Source organism: Mobula hypostoma, chromosome 21 (assembly GCF_963921235.1).
Source record: "Mobula hypostoma chromosome 21, sMobHyp1.1, whole genome shotgun sequence".
NCBI lineage: Eukaryota > Metazoa > Chordata > Chondrichthyes > Myliobatiformes > Myliobatidae > Mobula > Mobula hypostoma.
Window position 1 is genome coordinate 24,731,069 of NC_086117.1, and position 20,275 is coordinate 24,751,343.

General features: G+C 39.3%; 1 protein-coding gene across 3 annotated transcripts in view; it reads left to right on the forward strand.

Annotated features, from left to right (window-relative positions):
• The window catches only part of abl1 (c-abl oncogene 1, non-receptor tyrosine kinase), a 155,319-nt gene that overhangs the window by 114,079 nt on the left and 20,965 nt on the right, over window positions 1-20,275 (forward strand). For all 3 annotated transcript variants that reach the window (XM_063073649.1, XM_063073648.1, XM_063073650.1), the window contains one exon: window positions 12,627-12,899. In XM_063073649.1, the coding sequence (XP_062929719.1) occupies window positions 12,627-12,899 (273 nt within the window). The remainder of the gene's footprint in view (window positions 1-12,626; window positions 12,900-20,275) is intronic.

Genomic DNA, 20,275 nt, shown 5'->3' on the forward strand with positions numbered 1-20,275 from the left:
CACTTATTTGAGTAATGTATTGCTGATGTGATTAGTGATTAATCATAAATCAGAAGTGAACTAAAACATTGTGTAGGAAGGGATCACAAACAGGTGTAGCAGGAGAGTGAGCAGACATGTGAAGAGTAGCCACCAGCTGGCCTCACTGACTCAGTAAGTGAACAAGGAGAAAGATATAAAGAGGAATTGAGGAGCACCAAGGAGTGGTGGGTATATGAAGTAAGCTGCCAGGTGAAGTGCTAGAGGCAGATACAATTACAATGTAAAAGATAGGAAATGGAGGGATATGGACCAGACCTAGGCAAATGGGATCAACTCTTGGAGGCACCCTGGTTGGCATGGTTGAGTTGCATAGATGGACTCGTTCCTGTGCATGGCAACTCCGGCTTGAATCCTGCAGTAGCAGCTGAATCCATTTCAATCCATTTTGCTGGTCTCCCAGATGCTTGTTCATGTGCTGTCCACAAGTCTAGTTTATAACTCTACCTGCAAAGGGAGGTAGAGTATCTCTTCAATTTCATCCAAAAAGAACATCTTCACTCAACACACATCAAAGTTGCTGGTGCATGTGTGTTGCTTGAATTTCCAGCATCTGCAGAATTCCCGTTGTTGTAGAACATCTTCACTGTTGCATTGGTGAGTCAGGGTATTTGTACTGTGTGGTGTCACTTGGTCCAGCAACTTTGACTCTAAGGCAATTGTGATGTACATTGAGTTATCCTTGATGCAACTTTGATATGCTTGTTCCTTTTGTATATTGTACCTGCAATAACCTGATGGTATTTTCTGGTTGCTGAAGTGCATTGAAGCTAAACCATGTGTTATCAAAGAGAAAAAAAGACAATTGTGACACCCATTGTATCTTGTTCACCAAAACACTTTTGAAAGTACTTTTGAATTGCACTGTTCTGTTAATGAAGGAAACATGGTTGAGAACTGTATTTTCAGTAAGGTACAACTATTTTAAGTGATGATTGGGAGATAAACTTGAATGTCAGGCTTAATTCCATTTTACCCTCTGCCTTTGTGAAATTGTGCCGTGAGGCATTTTCCATCCATGTGAGAAGGCAAAGCAGGGCTTCATTCAGTATCTCATTGAAAAGATTACCTCAAATGGCATTGCACTCCCATAGTACCAGACTTGTGCTTCAGCCTTGACATGTGCTCAAGTCTTTGAAGTGATAATTATTCCCTCAGCCTCCTAGTTGAAACACAACTGACAGCTTAATATAGCCCTATGGAAGAGCTTGTTAGCTGTGTGTACATTTCTTAAACTTGTGTACATTGTGTACAAGAGACTCTTGCGTACATTTCTTAAGCTTTATATTTTATATCATAGTTGATGCATCTTAAAGCAGAATATTAATTCAATAATGAAAATTATGAAAGTACAAAATGGGTTAGACTGAATATATGAAGGGATTTGGTTCCTGATTAGTGGCCGGATTGCAGTGATTCAGTACTTTTTTATTTGCTGCTTAAATAAATAGGAATTCTTTGTGGGTAGAAGAGAAATGGTAATGCATACCTATTGAATTGTGTGGTGTCAGTTCCTTCCAAAGACCATCTGAATTGCATTCCTGTAAGACTGGCTGAAGTTGTGTGGGAGGAGGCGGGAGGAAATTTGTTAATACCAACACTGTCCAAAGGCCATGACCTCGTCAAGCATTGATCACCTATCCATATAAAAAGCTTATAAAAATCTATGGCCTGAGAGGTTAAGTGAAATAACCCATGTGTCTGCCTGCTTGATATAAGTAGCCATATTAATCTGTGATAGATGGACTTCTGTGGTTAGGAAGATATTGGAGATTATTATTAATGATGAGGTTTCGGGGTATTTGGATGCAGATGATAAAATAGGCTAAAGTCAGCATGATTTCCTTAAAGGGAAATATTGCCTGACAAATCTGATGGAATTCTTTGAGGAATTAACAGGCAGGGTAGACAAAAGAGAGTCAGTGGATGTTGTCGACTTGGAATTTCAGAAGGCCTTTGACAGAGTGCCACACATGAGGCTCCTAAACAAGATCAGAGCCCATTATATTACAAGAAAGAGACTAACATGGATTGAAGATTGGCTGACTGGCAGAAGGCAAAGAGTGGGGAATAAAGGGGGCCTTTTCTGTTTGGTTGCCCTTTTTACTGGTGGTGTTCTGCAGGGGTTGGTTTTGGGATCACTTCTTTTCATGTTGTATGTCATTGATTGAATGATGGAATTGATGGTTTTTTTGGCCAAGTTTACGGACGATACAAAGGTAAGTGGAGGGACAGGTAGTGTTGAGGAAGCAAGGAGTCTGCCGAAGGACTGAGACCAATTCAAAGAGTGAGCAAAGAAATGGCAGATGGAATACAGTGCAGGGAAGTGTATGGTCATGCACTTATGGTATAACTTATTCCTTAACTGTTTTCTAAACGGAGAAAATTCAGAAATCATGTATGCAAAGGGACTCAGGAGTCCTTGTGCAGGATCCCTAAAGGTTAACTTGCAGGTTGAGTCAGTGGTAAGGAAGGCAGTTGCAATGTTAGCATTCATTTTGACAGGACTCGAAAACAAGGATGTAATGCTGAAGCTTTATAAAGCATTGGTCAGGCCACATTTGGAGCAGTTTTGGGCCCTTGATCTAAGAAAAGATATGTTAGCATTGGAGAGTGTCTAGAGGAGGTTCACGAGAATGATTCCAGGAATGAAAGTGTTTACATATGAGGAACTTTTGATGGCTCTGGGCCTGTAATTGCTGGAGTTTAGGAGAATGAGGGTGGATCTCATTGAAACATTGAATATTGAAGGGCTTAGGTAAAGGAGATATGGAGAGGAAGTTTCATATAGTGGGGGGAGTCTAGGACCAGAGAGTACAGCCTCAGAATGCAAGAACATCCTTTTAGAACAGAGATGAGGAATTTATTTAGCTAGAGGGTGGTGAATCTGTGGAATTCATTGCCGCAGGTGGATGTGGAGGCTAAGTCATTTGGTATATTTAAAGCGGAGGTTGATGGGTTCTTGGTTAATCAGGGTGTCAGAGGTTATGGGGAGAAGAAAGGAGATTCGGGTTGAGAGGAATAATAAATTGGCCATGATGGAATGGTGGAGCAGACTTGGTGGGCCAAATGGCCTAATTCTGCTCCTCTGTGTTATGAATTCTACCAAAGGCAAAAGGCAAGGGTATGAAGATAATCTTCTAAGGTTATTACAAAGTTATTATTTCTAACATATACTATAGGGAGAAAAGAGCCTAAGGATATGTGAATTGTATGGACTGCAAAAGGTCACCAGAACTCATCACATTTCCAGTTTGTAATATGTCGTACAAGTTTTATGAAAACTTCCGTTGTACAAAATACTTTGAATTGAATTCAAAGTATGGTGTTGCAGTGTAGTTGGGAAGGGCAGGAGGGAAGATTCTGTTTCTTTCAGGTAGCAGTTGTCATTTGACCTTGGTGTAGGCATCCCTTGGTATTTGTTTCTCGAGAAAAGTTGAGGTACTGAGATATAACAGATGAAACGAACAAAGAAAAAAAAATGCATTTCTGTTGTGCCTCTCATGTTTCCAGGATGCCCTGAAGCATTTCACCAATCATGATTTTGGTTTACTGTGGTCACTGCTGTAACATACAAAATCATGCAACCAGATTCTATCAAGCTTGCTGCCAATAACAGCCATGTATCCAGATAATCTGTTTATTACAGCAATGTAATATTGATTAAGGAATGTACTTTAATATGTTATTTAATGCTTAGTGTGTGTTTGTGAGATCTCGTTATTATTCGAGTTGTAAGGACCACAAGTCATAGTAGAATTAGTCCATTTGGCCCATCCAGTCTGCTCGGCTATTTGATCATGACTGCACACATCAAAGTTGCTGGTGAGCGCAGCAGGCCAGGCAGCATCTCTAGGAAGAGGTACAGTCGACGTTTCGGGCCGAGACCCTTCGTCAGGAAGGTCATGGCGTTGATCATGGCTGATTTATTCTCCCTCTCAACCCCATTCTCCTGCCTTCTCCCCATAACTTTTGGCACCCTTACTAATCATGGACCTATCAACCTCCGCTTAAAATCTATCCAATGACTTGACTTCCAGAGTCACCCATGACATTGAATTCCACAGATTCACCACCCTCTGACCAAAAAAGTTCCTGCTTGTATTTGTTCTGAATGAAGGTCTTTGTGCCCTCTGGTCCTAGACTCTCCCACTATTGGCAATGTTCTCTCCATGTCCCATCTAACTAGATCCTTCAATGAATTTGGTAGGTTTCAGTAAGCCTCACCCCACATTCCAGATGGTACAGGTCCAGAAAATATTTCTCGTGCATTAGCCCTTTCATTCCCAGGTTCATTCTCATAAACCACCTCTAGACCCTGTCCATTACCAGTACATCCTTTCTGAGATGTGGGACCCAAAGCTGCTCTCAATACTCCAAATGTACTCTGACTAATGCCCTACAGAGCCTCAGCATTACATCCTTGCTTTTATATTCTCGTTCTCCCTAAATAAATACTTGTATTACATTTGCCTTCCTTACTACCAACTCAGTCTAGATGTTAACCTTTAGGGAATCCTGCAAAAGGATTCAGCAGTTCCTTTGCTGCTCCAATTTCTCGATTTCCTCCCCATTTTGGAAATAATCGATGCATTTATCCTTCTCTCAAAGTGCATAGTCATACATATTTCCTAAATTGTATTCCAACTTCCATATTCCATCAGAAGTAGGAATGAAACTTCTCTGTTTTAGAATATAGAATATTACAGCACTGGGCAGGCTACCATGATCTTGTGCCCATAATGCCAATTTGCGTGAAATGCCCTCTTCCTGTGTGTAATCCATATTCCTCCCATCCCTTCATATTTATGTGTCTATCTAAAAATCTCAAACTCCACCAAACTGCCTGCTTTCTATTTTGTTTATGTATATCTGATTGCTTAATGTCTTTCTACAGAAGTCAGAAAATTCAGTTCAACATATTGTCAAGTTAAATTATAAATCTAAGACTCTTGTCAGTGGTCAAATTAATTTTTTCCCACTAGTCATATCTCGTCTAGTGCTTTGCAACTTTTCCCAATAAAGCATGTATTCCGAACTGATCTGTTGGTGGCTTGATTCAGTTGAACAGTGAGGCATGATAAGAGATAATATTGACTTTATTCAGTCAGGACCAAGTGATGTCAGTGCTGAAAGATGAGTGCCCAAAAGTAAAGTGAATTGCAGAATTTAGGCATGCGCAGTCACTTCTTGTATAACATTCTGGTGTTGGGTTTGTTTGTTGAATGTTGCATAAAAGTTGCTGGCTTGAGCAACTGAGTTCCATGAATGAGTTGATAGTTAAAGTGGTTTAAAGCAAATAAATTACTTGGGGATTATTTGGATCTTTCCCACAATAACAAATCCAGTAATTGACCATAAATAGGCAGGGAAGGCAAAGCAAAGGTCAGCCACAAATTTCAAAAACCCAAGATTCTACCATGCAGTCCTCCTCTGCTTCTTCATACCCAATCATTTAATCAATTTTCTGGGTCATCTTCAATTCAGTTGTCTTTTTTTGGCTTAGTGTCCATTCCTTCTCTGTACCTCCAGGTTTATTTTTGTGTATTATTATGTTTACTTCCTCATCTTAGCCCTGAGATGGGATTTGATAGCTTTCTGATACTTCCAGTGTGGTGATATGTCAAGAGTTCTGGGCTCAGCAACCATAAAGGAACAGTCTGGTGTGTATTGAAGACTGCATTGTCTGTGACTTGTTTCCACCCCGCCCCCCCCCCCCCAGCCATTGGTCCTTCTCTCATTGCATTTTCATTGTTTTGTCCCTTTGTCAGAAATTGTGAGATAGCAGCAGTGTCGCTTAAAATAATCAGATGTTATTATTGATAGTGATTTTGAAATTGGGGTTGAGACTTGTGAAACTTTTTTTTTCTAAGTTTGAAAGCCTAGTGGATCCAGTTTTCCTTTTGAGTTCAGTGAAGTTTGTTTAGGTTCATTTGAAGTTACTGGGAATTTTGGTCAAAATGAGTCACTGGTGGATATGCCTTTGGAATTTTGGAATAAAAGTGACCTTGTGGGAGTCTACTCAGGATATGTGCTAATTTTGGGGGAGGTGTGAGACAGTGATATAAGCATTCAAATGGAATGTGGGAAGATTTGGTTCCAACTGTGCAAATATTTAATTATGATATAAATGACAGTCAGCCACTCAAAATGAAAGAAGAGGAAAGCACTCCTTTCAGTTGTTTGCTCTCTTTGGGACCCTCTGAGATTAGCTGACTACTGGTTCTGCAAATGCTCCATCCCAACTGTTCAGGGTGTGGAATGCCTGATAAAATTCCTATCAGGGTGATTGACAGGCATTTGGAGTCCAGTTTGCATGAGAATACAGTCATTCCAAGATGCTGTGTATGCCAATTCTGACTCCAAACAACATGCCATTCATGGCAGTAAAGCTTTTTTTCCCATATAATTTTTTTTTACCATTTCTGTTCCACTCCTTTGTATCTTAATAACACCTCCTACAAGAAGGTCAGGATTATGATGGCCTTTGATTGCAGAGCACAAGGTGGTAAAGTTATTTAAATTAACAAAAATAACATTGACATTCCTAATAATAACTTAACAGTTCATTGACTGTTTAAGCAAATGCTTAGAGCTTACAACTCATAAACAGGTAAAATACCTCAATAGGTCAACACGACTGTCTTTTCCATCTTAGCCTTCGACTACTCACCATTTCGCTCAGATCTAATTTATCCTTTTGTTCCTTTGTGTACTCATCTGGCTGCAATTTATAAACTGTCCATGTGGAATGCAGCATCATGCAGGTTGTGTTTACAGGCAGCATTGGGGGTAATGTTGCCACCTTAGCATTTTTATCGTGATATTCCATAACGTGAAACTGGGTCAACTATGTGTCAAGAAGCATGAGTTGAAAAAAATATTTACTCCTTTCCACACACATTCCAAGCAAGTGCATTTTATTCTGTTTCTCAATTTTTTTTTCATAGTGATTTGTGAATTCTTTAAGGGTCACTGTCTGTTACCTAAACAGCCATAACATGGAGGTTATCTGCATTATTTTGGTCACCTGATCTGTTTACCTGTTTACTGTTTAGTTTTCCAATTAAATATAAACTACAGTAAGTGTTTTGATTTACAACAAAAAAATTATTTTCCATTGTCTAATTCAAAATAATTTTGGGCCTTGTTTTTGAGTTGGCTGATTGTACTTTCAGGATTTGTTTCTGATGACCTTGGTACAGGTAGACGTGCAAGTTACACAGCATTTCAGCTGCATTAAATTGGTAGGCTCAATAGCGATGCCTTTTCTGAGCAGAATTGCACAAGAGCAATGCTGACTACAGTGCTTTTTCAATTTTAGTTGCAAAAAATTACAGAGTCTGGGTGATTATTTAGAATGTCATGATTCTTTATAATTCATTGCCTCTGAAGAACTTTGGAACGTCCTAGGATATGAAAAAATGTTTCATAAGAGCATTAGTTGTTGTTTTGCAATCACACTGACTCTTACCAAGTATTGGTATTCAGATTTTTGTCCCCACTCGGTTTCTTTATTTCCCCCTGCAATCCATTTCAGGTCACTGAGTTCACAGGAAATTTTATCTTATTACTTTGTAATATCTTGAAAGTGAATAGATGGTGTGCTTATGATACAGAATTCCTTCCCAGCAGAGGAGATAAAAGATTTGAATTATGGATAGAGAAAGGTCTTACAACCTACCTCTCATTCGCACATAAAAGTGCATTACAAAGCTTTCAATCCCTGCAGGATAAATCGGCCTAGAACGCAATGATTTTTTTTAGGTACCTTCAAGTATGGCACTACTTTAACCAGAGTTGTAGATATAGGGACTTATCAACAGCAGAATTAGAATTTTTCAAGATTCTGAAATTGGCTTACAGCTCAATACCAAGTAAAGCTATTTCTCGATTACATAATGCCCTCTCTCATGCCAAAAATGAAAACGCATTGTATATTAAAGAGAAGTGGGAGAAAGAAGTGAGGTTGGTACTTTCAGAGGAGGCTTGGGGGAAAATATGCAGCTTTCAGTGGTCTTCAACTAACTCTTTGATTTGGAGAGAACATTGCTGGAAAAATATTATAAGATACTTCAAGACCCTGTACCAGGAAAAATTATAAAGACACAAACATGGCGTGTTGGAGAAGATATGGCTCCAAGGAGGCAAATCATTTCCATATTTTTTAAGATTACCCTAAATTAAGTTTATATTGGAAAGGTATTCACAGAACATTAGTTAAGGTATTTAAGACTCCAATACCTCTGAACTTGGAGACGCTCTATTTGGGGCATGTATTGTTTTTGGAACAGAAGAAAGAGATAAAGCTGCCGCAGGCCCTTTTAGCGGCAAGTAAGAAATCAGTCACCAGAAAGTGGCTAAATCCAGCATCACCTACATTAGAAGATTGGCATGAAATTATTTTGGAAGTATTTAAAATGGAAAAGATGACTTGCTCTCTGAGAATTCAAAAAGAAAAAAATGTATCAAATTTGGAATAAATGGATTGAATTTATAACCCCAATGCGAGCAGACTTTAGATGACTCTCATAAAGGTTCATACTGCTTTCCTCATCAACATAGTAATAGTGTTAACGTAAGTTCCCTTGGTTCAAATGTTCACTGTTTTATTTCTGGAAAACGTGGAATTAATACAAATAAAGAAAAAGATTTGGGGAAAAAATGATAAAAATGAAGTAAATAAGTACACAGGGATTGGATAAGTATGTCTGTGGGTAGGAGCAAACATGAACGTGTACTTGTGAATGTATAAATATGTATAGTTTTATACATATATAAAAAATGGAAAAGGTTTTATATGCTTAAATAAAAGTTTGTGTAATACTTGCAAACATCTTATCCAAATAAAAATAAAATTAAAAAAAGAAAGTGAATAGAAAGTGTGGCTGTGTAAGCAGTCTGGAAAATATGCCAGTTTGGTATCACCAATATCTGGAATGTGCCAGATTATTGGATCTTTAGTGTATTTAAAATGAATGACTATTCAAACTAGCCCTTCAGTGAAGTAGACCTTGAAGACTACTTGTATATGATGTCTGCTGCTACTTCCTGGGATTCTTCAGTCCATTATGTGGAGGGCTTTCATTTTGTTCAAAAGGATGAAAAATAATTTTTTATACATTTTGTAAAAAAATATATCTGACCAGAGATTATCAGTTGAAGCCGACATATATTTTCATGGTTTGAAGGTGACCTTGGAGACAACGATCCAATAACAGCAGTCCTTTCTAAATGTTCTCTTCTATATTGCAATCTATGATACTTATAAATGATACTTGAAAAAAATCTACTACATGTATTTCAGTAGTATCATGTTTAATATGACAGTTGGTGTCTTTGCACTTCTCTCAAAGCTAAATGCATATGGATACCTTTGTACTTCAAATTGAAACATACCAAGTAGGTTGTCTGTAAACTTTCTGGTATATGCTACAATTTGAACTTTACTTTTTTATTTTCCCCCTTTGGGTCAATACCCTTCTTTGATTCCACCCTTTCACGTTACATAATTTTTCTGCATTAAGTACTTGTTCTCTGCCCCTCTCTTTACTCCTTATCCACTCACTCTCATCTGGCTATACACCAGTCTCCAGCCCCCACTGCTGGCCATACATATGGCCCATGTCCCCGTCTCTTGCTTTTGCATATCTGGCCATATTCCCAACCCTTGGCTTTGGACCTTGTTCCAGGCTCTCAGATGCCAAGTGCAGCCAGAGATCAGTAAGCATGTGCAGCCTGAGCCAGGTGTGTGCTTTTCCACTTCTCTCCTAACTGTTGATCTGTGAATCAGCCCTGTCAATCTCTCCTTCAGCTTGGTATGTAACTTCACAAACATTTATGTTAAACTCCTTCAGTACATGCAGTGCAGTGCTTGTCCAAAACTTAACATTGACTTAAAAAAATGTATTTACATTGACTCTAATTTTAAATTATGACTGTAAAAGTTTTATTTTTGATTTCTGTTTCTGTCATCATTGGAGATTGAGACACATTCTTAATGCACGGGGGAGAGAAAATCTTTTAATATTTGTTGTTCACCCAGACGGAATAGGATATTTGAAGAATTTCCAGTTTTTTCATGGAATTTAAAGAAGATTCATTGCAGATTAGTTTCCAGCTCGGCTTCCTTTTGGTTGGATTTCTCCTTGTTCCATCTTGCACTTTCAAGCTTCTGCTGTTCTGGACTAGAAAATGTGACCAGAGGCTGAAAGTCTGGATCCTTCTAAGAGAGTACTGTTTTCAGATGTGCCATCCCTCAGATGAGACAGTAAATCCATAGTGGGGTGCATCTTAATGGCAAATTTGAAGGACACCGGCAAATTCTTCATCCTCCTGGTTTTTAATCTCATAGCTTTGGTTTTTTATCTTTGTACAGCTGCTAAACATAGCAGCACCTGAACTTTATTGCTGTTATACAGATGCATGTTCTCCTTTGAAGTCAATAGGCTGTCAGTAGAAGAGGTATAGATGGCAAAGGCGTTCTACAGAGTTGCTTTTCACAGTGGACATCTGCATTCACAAGTGGAGCTGTAAGACTTCGACTGGAATATTTGCGGAATACAAATATCAAAGTGTTATGAAAGCTGCAGAAAACCTTATGACTAGCATTATCGTGTTTAGTACATTTACTCAATTCAATAAAGCCTGCCACCGATCTGATATTATGCTGTGTTGTGGCTTCTGGTCACATTAGGGCTTCTGGAGTCATTAGCTGAACCAAAATGGGTCCTGTGAACTAATTTTCCTTGAACCCTTTGATATGCAAAAGTTCAGTTTAATCCATCTGTCTATCCCGCTGCAAGTTATTTCTAGGTTTAATACACTGACAAAATAATTTACTTTTACCATCAATTTATTTTTTCTTTCTCTAGTTCTTTTGAGGGGAAGTCGAGGGAACACACACCAGTCCTCATCGAGAGATGAGCAGTGGAAAGTTGATGCTTTTCACAACTGAAATACTCTTGAAGTAGTCATTTCTAGTTATGCCGAAAATGTGGCAGCCAATTTGGGGTTAATGAGCTTCCCACAAAGGCAAATAAAATAACTAATGAAATAATCAGCTTCACATGTTTCAGGAAGACACTATCCAGCCTGTTTGTGTCAGTATCTAATGATTTGCAGTTGTTATTACTCTTCCTGAACAATTCCTTCTCCAAACTAATCCTTTAAAAAAAAATCTCATTACTAAAATTATTATAAATGGTTTTTCTACTGTATGATTCATTGTTCTGGGCAAGACCCTAGCAAGAAGACATCTTGCAAGATAATCTGTAATAAATTTCAGAGAAGCTATAACCAGAATGGTTGGGATATAGGACTTGGCAGATACAAGAAGTTTTTTTTTGTATGGAATCAAGAAGTTTTAAGATGAACTTGATAAACAGGTGGAAGAAGAAGCAACACAAGGATATGTTGATGTAACAGTTTGTATCAGCTATACTGTCTGGCATAATAGAACATCAGAGTTTGTCGTGAGTGTGCTGTTAAAGGAATTCTGTAATTTGGAAATATAAAGAATAGAAAAACAGCTTGTATAGAGTAAATGCTGGATTTAATAAGTTGGATTGAAAGAACTGTGGGCTAGAAATACCTTATAACAGATCATATTGATAAATGAAAGCATTTTATTTACACGTCCAGTTTAAGATAATAGGGTGTTAATGATTTTAAGTTGCAAGTGTTAACTGTAATTGCTCCTGATGAACCTTGCCCTCAACATCAATAAAACCAAGGAATTAACTGTCGACTTCAGTTAGGGGAAGTCGAGAGATCAGCAGTGGAAAGGGTGAGCAGTTTCAAGTTCCTGGGTGTCAGCCTATCTGAAGATCTATCTTGGGCCCTACAGTAATGATGCAATTACAAACAAGGGGCAACAGGAACTATATATCATTTGGAGTTTGAGGAGTCTTGGTATGTCAGCAAAGACTTACAAATTTCTACAGATGCACCACGGAGAGCACTCTAACTGGTTGCATCACCATCTGGTATGACAGAGACACTGCACAGCATTGAAAAAGGCTACAGAAGGCTGCAAACTCAGCCAGCTCCCTTGTGGGCACTAACTTCCCCAGCATTAAGTACACCTTCAAGAGGTGGTGCCTCAAAAAGGCAGCATCCGTCATTCAGGACCCCCTCACCCAGGATATGCCCTTTTCTCATTGCTGGCATCGTGGAGACAGTACAGGTTCTTTATGATGCACAATTAACTCTTTAGGAACGGCTTCTTCCCTTCTGTCATCAGATCAGGACAATGAACCAACTCGTGAACACTCCCTCACTGTTTCGCTCCCTTTCCACCTTTTTAAAGTACTTTTAAAGCCACCTCGATATAAGTGTCTCAGAAAATTTAACAAAAGATTACCAGTAGGTGAAAGAATTTTGTAATTGAATTAAGACTGAAGATTTCAGGAGCCATTTGAAATCAATTTTGGAACAGGGCAAGGTAGAGAACAGACACGGTATACCCAGGGTGTAAGGGAACTTAAAGGAATATGAAGCAAGGTTACTTCAATTTTTTTTTCTATATTTAATGAAAATCTTCATGTTATTTTGAATACTATTGATATTTTCATTTTTTATTTCAGCTGTATGTATCTTCAGAGAGTCGTTTCAACACTTTGGCAGAGCTTGTTCACCACCACTCAACAGTTGCTGATGGACTGATCACCACCTTGCACTACCCCGCTCCAAAACGTAACAAGCCTACCATCTATGGAGTCTCACCTAATTATGACAAGTGGGAAATTGAACGAACAGACATTACAATGAAACACAAATTAGGTGGTGGACAATATGGGGAAGTGTATGAGGGTGTTTGGAAGAAATACAATCTCACTGTGGCAGTAAAGACACTAAAGGTATGATAGTTTTTTTTTCATGACCCTTTCTCAGAGGTGGATGGAATCTGACTGCTGGGCAGGCTTAAGGTTTCTTGTGATGAAATTCCAATTTGCATAGTTCAGACTCATGCAAGTTCTTAGAGTACCAAAATCTTGCGTTGTTGACTCTGGGTTGCTCGTGCTCCTGTATCAGAAGATTATTGAGCACATTCACTCTAAAGCAGAGTTTAATGAGCTGTTCTTAAAATTAAAGCCCCACTTGGTCACCCATCCTAGAATATTCACTTCATCCCCTTGAAGGTGCCAGGTGATTTTTGAGTTTAGTCCTTTTTAGGAATTGGGATTGTTCCAGGGCTGTTAGCAGCTCTTAATCAGTAACACAGTTAATGGGCCAGATGTGTTTGTATTTATTTATTACTTGTGAGTTTTCAGATTAAGTTAACTCAATATTAAAATATGTAATGGATGCCCTGTTATCTCTAGGCTACTTTCAACTGAGGTTTCAGTGCACAGTGCATGTCTACATTTGTGGGTACATTTGAGTACTGCTGCCTTTGACGTGAGATGGTAAATTGGAGCCTTGTCTGAGGTGGATGCAAAAAGTCCCTTGGAGAGTTGGAGAATTGTCTGGAGCTGAATTCGGCCATTCCACCATTCGATCATGACTGACTTATTTTCCCTTTCAGTTTCATTCTCCTGCCTTCTCCCAGTAACCCTTGCTAATCCATAACTTATCAACCTCCACTTTAAATATACACAATTACTTAGCTTCCTCATCTGTCTGGGGCAATGAATTCCACAGATTCACCACCCTCTTACCAAGTAAATCCCTCCTCATCTCTGTTCTAAAGGGATCCCCTTCTGTTCTGAGTCTTCAGCTATCACTTGAATCGCATCCATGAAAAGGACCATTCACTCACAATCACATTACTCTTTATGAGAGTTATGTGCACTTTGTTTACTACTTTGAATACAATTTATACATGATTGCTTGTGAAGTGTCTTGGAGTAACTGAATTAATGGAGCAAGAGAAGCTCGATTCACATTATGTCCATTTATGCAGAATATTTTTTCTTTCAGTAAAGTTAGTTCTGAATTAGATTATGTTCAGTGCAAGGCAGAGCTGTCCATGCACATGAAAAGAATTAAGTAGTAACTGTTATTAGGTTATTATTGTCATGTGTACTAGATTGCAGTGACAAACTTAGTTTTGTAAGCCATTGATACAGGTTATCCCAAAACATTAAGTACTTTAATGTAGTACAAAGGAAAAGCAGTAACAGCATGCAAAATGCACTGCAGATAGACAATAAGGTACAGAGGTAGTTTGAGAGAGGTGACTAACTCGCAAGGAGATAAAAGTTCAGTGAACAATTGTGACCAAACATGAGAAAATATGGAATATTTCATGCTTGCTGAAGTGGCACTTCCGTATAGCTTGTATTAGTAAAGTAAATCAAGTTGAAATAACACCATGCAATTTATAGCATATAGCATCTTTAACATAGCAAAATATTCTAGGACTTGAGAAGTACGGCACTGTACAATGGTGTCATATGCATGCAGATGTGCGCGCACACATATATCCTATTAAAAAGCATTGAACCCCTCCTCTCCTCCTCCCCCCCCCCCCCCCCACCCCTTGGAAGTTTTCATGTTTTATTGTTTGACAACATTCAATCAGTGGATTTAATTTGGCTTTTTTGGCACAGAGTCTTTCATGTCAAAGTGAAAACAGATCTCTACAAAGTGATCTAAATCAATTACAAATATAAAACATAAAATAATTGATGCGTAAGTATTCACCCCCTTTAATATGACACACCAAATCATCACTGTGCAGCCGATTGATTTTAGAAGTCGCATAGTTAGTTAAATGGAGTTCACCTGTGTGCAGTCAAGATGTTTCAATTGATTGTAGTAAAAAATTTACCTGTATCTGGAAGGTCCATCTGCTGGTGAGTCGGTGTCCTGGCAAAAACCACACCATGAAGACAAAAGAACACTCCAAGCAACTCTGCGAAAAAGTTAATGAAAAGCACAAGTCAGGAGATGGAAATTTTCTTGTATCCAAGTCACTGAATATCCTTTGGAGTACAGTTAAGTCAATCATCAAGAAATAGAATATGACACAGCTGAAAATCTGCCCAGAGTAGGCTGTCCTCAAAAACTGAGTGACCTTGCAACAAGGGGACCAGTGAGGAAGGTAACCAAGAGACCAGTGACAACTCTGGAAGCTTCATTGGCTGAGATGGGAGAGACTGCACATACAACAACTGTTGCCCGGGTGCTTCACCAGTCACAGCTTTATGGGAGAGTCGCAAAGAGAAAGATTTAACAAAAAATCTCATGAAGTCACAGCTAGAGTTTGTCAGGAGGCATGTGGGAGTCTAAACGACATGTTTGGTGTAATCCAAACACTGTACATCATCAAAAACACACCATCCCTACCATGAAGCGTGGTGGTGGCTGCATCAAGCTGTGGGGATACTTCACTGCAGTAAAATGAATGCAGCAAAATTTCCTGGAGGGTCGCAGTCTGCAAGAGAACTGTGACTTGGGAGATTTGTTTTCCAGCAAGATAATGACCCCCAAGCATAAAGCCAAAGCTACACAGGAATGTCTTAAAAACAACAAAGTTAATGTCCTGGAGTGGCCAAATCAGAGTCCAGACCGCAATCCAATTGAGAATTTGTGGCTGGACTCACGATCCCCATGCAATCTGACAGAGCTTGAGCAGTTTGGTAAAGACGAATGGGGAAAAAATGCAGAGTCCAGATGTGCAAAGCTGAGGAGACCTATCCACTCAGACGGTAGGCTGTAATTGCTGCCAAAGGTGCATCTATTAAATACTGACTTGAAGAGGGTGAGTAATTATGCCATCAATTATTTTGAGTTTAAAAACTGTAATACATTTAGACCAATTTGTAGAGATTTGTTTTCACTTTGACATAAAGGGGTCTTTTTCAGTTGATCAGTTTCAAAAAAGCCAAATTAAATACACTGTGATTCAATGTTGTAAAACAGTAAAACCTGAAAACTTCCGGGGAGGGGGGAGTGAATGCTTTTTATAGGCACTGTGTGTGTGTATACCCTAGCCATGTAAATGTGCCTAAGACTTCTCCACAGTACTGTATAATAAGAAAAAAATGATTATTTTGTATTCAGCAAATAGTTAATGCTTACTGCAGAATTCTAAGCAAAAACAGCAGAATTTGTCATGGCAAATGAAATTCTGTATTTCAACTAAAAATTCAATGCTAATTTGCATTGGTTGGTCACTTTTGAATCTGTTGATCTTTCCCATTAATTTAAATATTTACCCTTCAACAGTTCCACTGCTGGAATGTTGTTTACCATTATGACCGATTTGGTATGGTAGAATACATTCTCAGTTTCGTTGAGTGCTTGTAGAAGTTTTCTATAAAACTGATATGAAAAAGTTCTGTCCTTGCATCCAAAGAATTGGATTTCTTACAGTTCACCAGAAATGCCCAGTGTCTTCACCCTCCCTCACCCCCGCCCCCCAAAAAGCTGTTTGGATTTAGAATACATTACGTTTAGGCACCCTGAGAATGGGTGTGGAGCTCCAGCATCTTGTTCCTCCATGGATGGGAAGTGGTCCAGGAGAAGTATGGGAAGGTGGGAGATTTGGGGACAAGAAATGAGGGCATAAATTGGAAAAGTCTGCAGGTGGCAGGAGTGAAAAGGAAATAAGAGTGGAAGAATGAGAGGTCATACCAAGTATGGTACTTAAAATTGGCAAATGTTAGTGATCGGTCAATGAGAGAGAAATGGCAAAAGAAGGTTTTAATAATTTGACTCTATGTCTTGTAGAATGATGAAAGGAAATTGACTGGGCTGATTAATCAACAAGATGGGACTTGTGGGGTTATATCATAATTTCTTATTTGTTGGTGTTCCCCAGCAATCAACCTGAATATACAAAAAAGCATAAATTGATGAATAGAAGAATTTGAGAGAGAAGGTTTTTAATGCATTGATTAAGCTAATATTTTCACTTGAGAATGCTGTGACATAATGTTTGAAATACTAGCAACTAGGAGCAGGGGAGATGCTAACTGGTGTACTCTCACAGATTCATTTGAGTGCAGGAGGCTTGCACAAGACATTAGACTATGTTGTCCCAAAAAGTTCCAACTTCCTACCTCCATTATGTTGTGAATCCTGGCTTTACAATGTTTCTGTTAATTTAATTTTCAATAATTCAATTGCTCTCGAGCTGACCTATCATCCATATTCATGAACCTAAGTTTATTTGAAAATACATATCCAAATACACCAAGGTTTCCTTATCCATCATCCTTATCCTTCTGGTCATTGGGTCTTAAAGCATTATTTTCATTATCTTATTCTTCAGCTGTGCAATACTTGTAGAATCTGCAACTCCAAATCTACACGTGCACCCCTTTGTGAATCTGCATCCCAACTGCTAACCATGTTTTTTAAACTTATGAGAAAGAGCCTGCTGAGTTCCTCCAGCATTGTGTGTGTGTGTGTGTGTTTGTGCGTGCGTGTGGTGTGTTTGTGTGTGTTGCAAGAACTGTATATTAATGGCATTTTCCAACATTCTCAAAATCTAACTGTTTCACATTGAGAAATAAAGGACTGAAACAATTACACCTCTGGATTTTGGGCAGTCTGTACTGACACAGGAAATTGAATCTGAGCTCTATATGGTGACATATGTGTACTTTGATAATGAAATTTACTTTGAATTTTGAACTTAGGATGTTGGACAACAAATCAAAGTTATAAATACTTAAAAACAATGAGAGGAAGGAGAACAGTTTTGCGCAAAGTTTTTAACAAAGCAAATTGACCACGGCAACGGCAGAGGCAACCTCCACGGCTCTTCGCACGGCTTTAAACCACCTAGACAGCGCAAACACCCACGTTCATCGTCTATAGCTCAGCATTTAATACCATCATTCCCACAATCCTGATTGAGAAGTTGCAGAACCTGGGCCTCTGTACCTCTCTTTGTATTTGGATCCTCAACTTCCTAACCAGAAGACCACAGTCTGTGCGGATTGGTGATAACATATCCTCTTCGCTGACGATCAACACTGGCGCACCTCAGGGGTGTGTGCTTAGCCCACTGCTCTACTCTGTATACACATGACTGTGTGGCTAGGCATAGCTCAAATACCATCTACAAATTTGCTGATGATACAGCCGTTGTTGGTAGAATCTCAGGTGATGACAAGAGGGCGTGCAGGAGTGAGATATGCCAACTAGTGGAGTGGTGCCGCAGCAACAACCTGGCACTCAACGTCAGTAAGACAAAAAAGCTGATTGTGGACTTCAGGAAGGGTAAGCTGAAGGAACACATAGAGGGATCAGAAGTGGAGAGAGGGAGCAGCTTCAAGTTCCTGTGTGTCAAAATCTCTGAGAATCTAACCTGGTCCAAACATATTAATGTCGTTATAAAGAAAGCAAGACGGCGGCTATACTTTATTAGGAGTTTGAAGCAATTTGGCATGTCAACAAATACACTCAAAAACTATAGTTGTAGCATGGAGAGCATTCTGACAGGCTGCATCACTGTCTGGTATGGAGGGGCTACTGCACAGGACTGAAAGAAGCTGCAGAAGGTTGTAAATCTGTCAGCATCTTGGGCACTAGCCTACAAAGTACCCAGGACATCTTTAAGAAGCGGTGTCTCAAAAAGGCAGCGTCCATTATTAAGGACCTCCAGCACCCAGGGCATGCCCTTTTCTCACTGTTACCATGAGGTAGGAGATGCAGAAACCTGAAGTCACACACTCAGCGATTCAGGAACAGCTTCTTCCCCTCTGCCATCTGATTCGTGAATGGACTTTGAAACTTCGGACACTAACGCACTTTTTTTAATATAAAATATTTCTGTTTTTGCACATTTTAATAATTATTGGATATATGTAATTGATTTACTTATTTATTATGTTTTATTATTATTATTTTTCTCTTTCTGCTAGATTATGTATTGAATTGAACTGCTGCTGCTAAGTTAACAAATTTCACGTCACATGCTGGTGATAATAAACCTGATTCTGATTTGAAATGCCGTTTAGCAATGCTGATTTGTGCCGTGCAAAGTGTGCCATCTACGCCATCTAGTGTTGCACTTGAGCATAGCATGACATTGCTGCATTTGGTCAGCGCAACAGATAAGCAAGCACTAGGCAATAAGTTCTTCCCAGATATGAGAGCTTTGAATGCCTGAGAGGGAAACGATCAACTTACAGTGAGGTTTTTAGTCTATAGTGAAATTAGTTATACATCTCAGCAACCCCTCCTGTGAGATAGCTGAATATATCATGACCTTCTGGATCATTGAAACACAGAACCAGCATACTACAGACATCAGCAAATAAGATCTAATTCTGAAAACAATACTCTGACTTTGAGAAAACCCTAATCTGCATCCTGGAGGGAGACAAAATGATCTTCCTAAGTGACTTCAATGCCAGGGTCAAAAAAGGTAGAGAGTTGCTTCAAGGCATAATTGTCAAGCAGTAAGTTTGGACAGCCCACTCCCGTGCAGCTGTCCTCCTGAAATAATGCTTGAATTTGTCATAAACCTCGAGGCAGTAAATACTGTGCAGCCAATGAAGCAATTTTTAAAAATATGGTCAGGTTGCACAGGTAAAGCTTAAACAATACCTTTAAGTGTGGAAAAGAACAGCTGCACTGTTTTTGATTTTTTTTCATGTAGCCTAAAGTTATTGGCTGGTGTGTAAGGGGCAGTTCTGTTTTGAATTGACTAGCATTGCTCACTAACTCTTCCTATACTATACTGACAACTGCATTGGTGCTGCTTCCTGCACCCATGCGGAGCTTGTCAATTTCATCCACTTTGCCTCCAACTTCCAACTTGCCTCAAATTTACTTGATCTATTTGTGACTCTCCTCTCCCCTTTCTCAATCTGTCTGTCTCTCTCTATCTGTCTTCATCGCTGGAGACAGTCTGTCTCGAGATATTTCTTTTTAGCCCACTGACTCGCTCAGCTATCTGGACTGTATCTTTTCCCACCCTGTCACTTGTAAAAATGCCATTCCCTTTTCACAGTTCCTCCATCTCTGCCATATCTGCTCTCAGGATGAGGCTTTTCTTTCCAGAACAACTGCGATGTCGTCCTCCTTCAAAGAAATGGGCTTCCTTTCCTCCACCATCAATGAATCACCTGAATCTCATTTATTTTGTGCACATCTGTCCTCACCCCACATCCTCCCCCACCCCACCCACTGCACCAGCAATAGGGTTCATAATTTCCGTAACTTCTGCCATCTTCAACATGATCCCACCACCAAACACATCTTTCCTTCCCCCCACCTTCCACTGAAAGTACTCCCTACACAACTCCCCTGTCCACTCGTCCCACCCCAC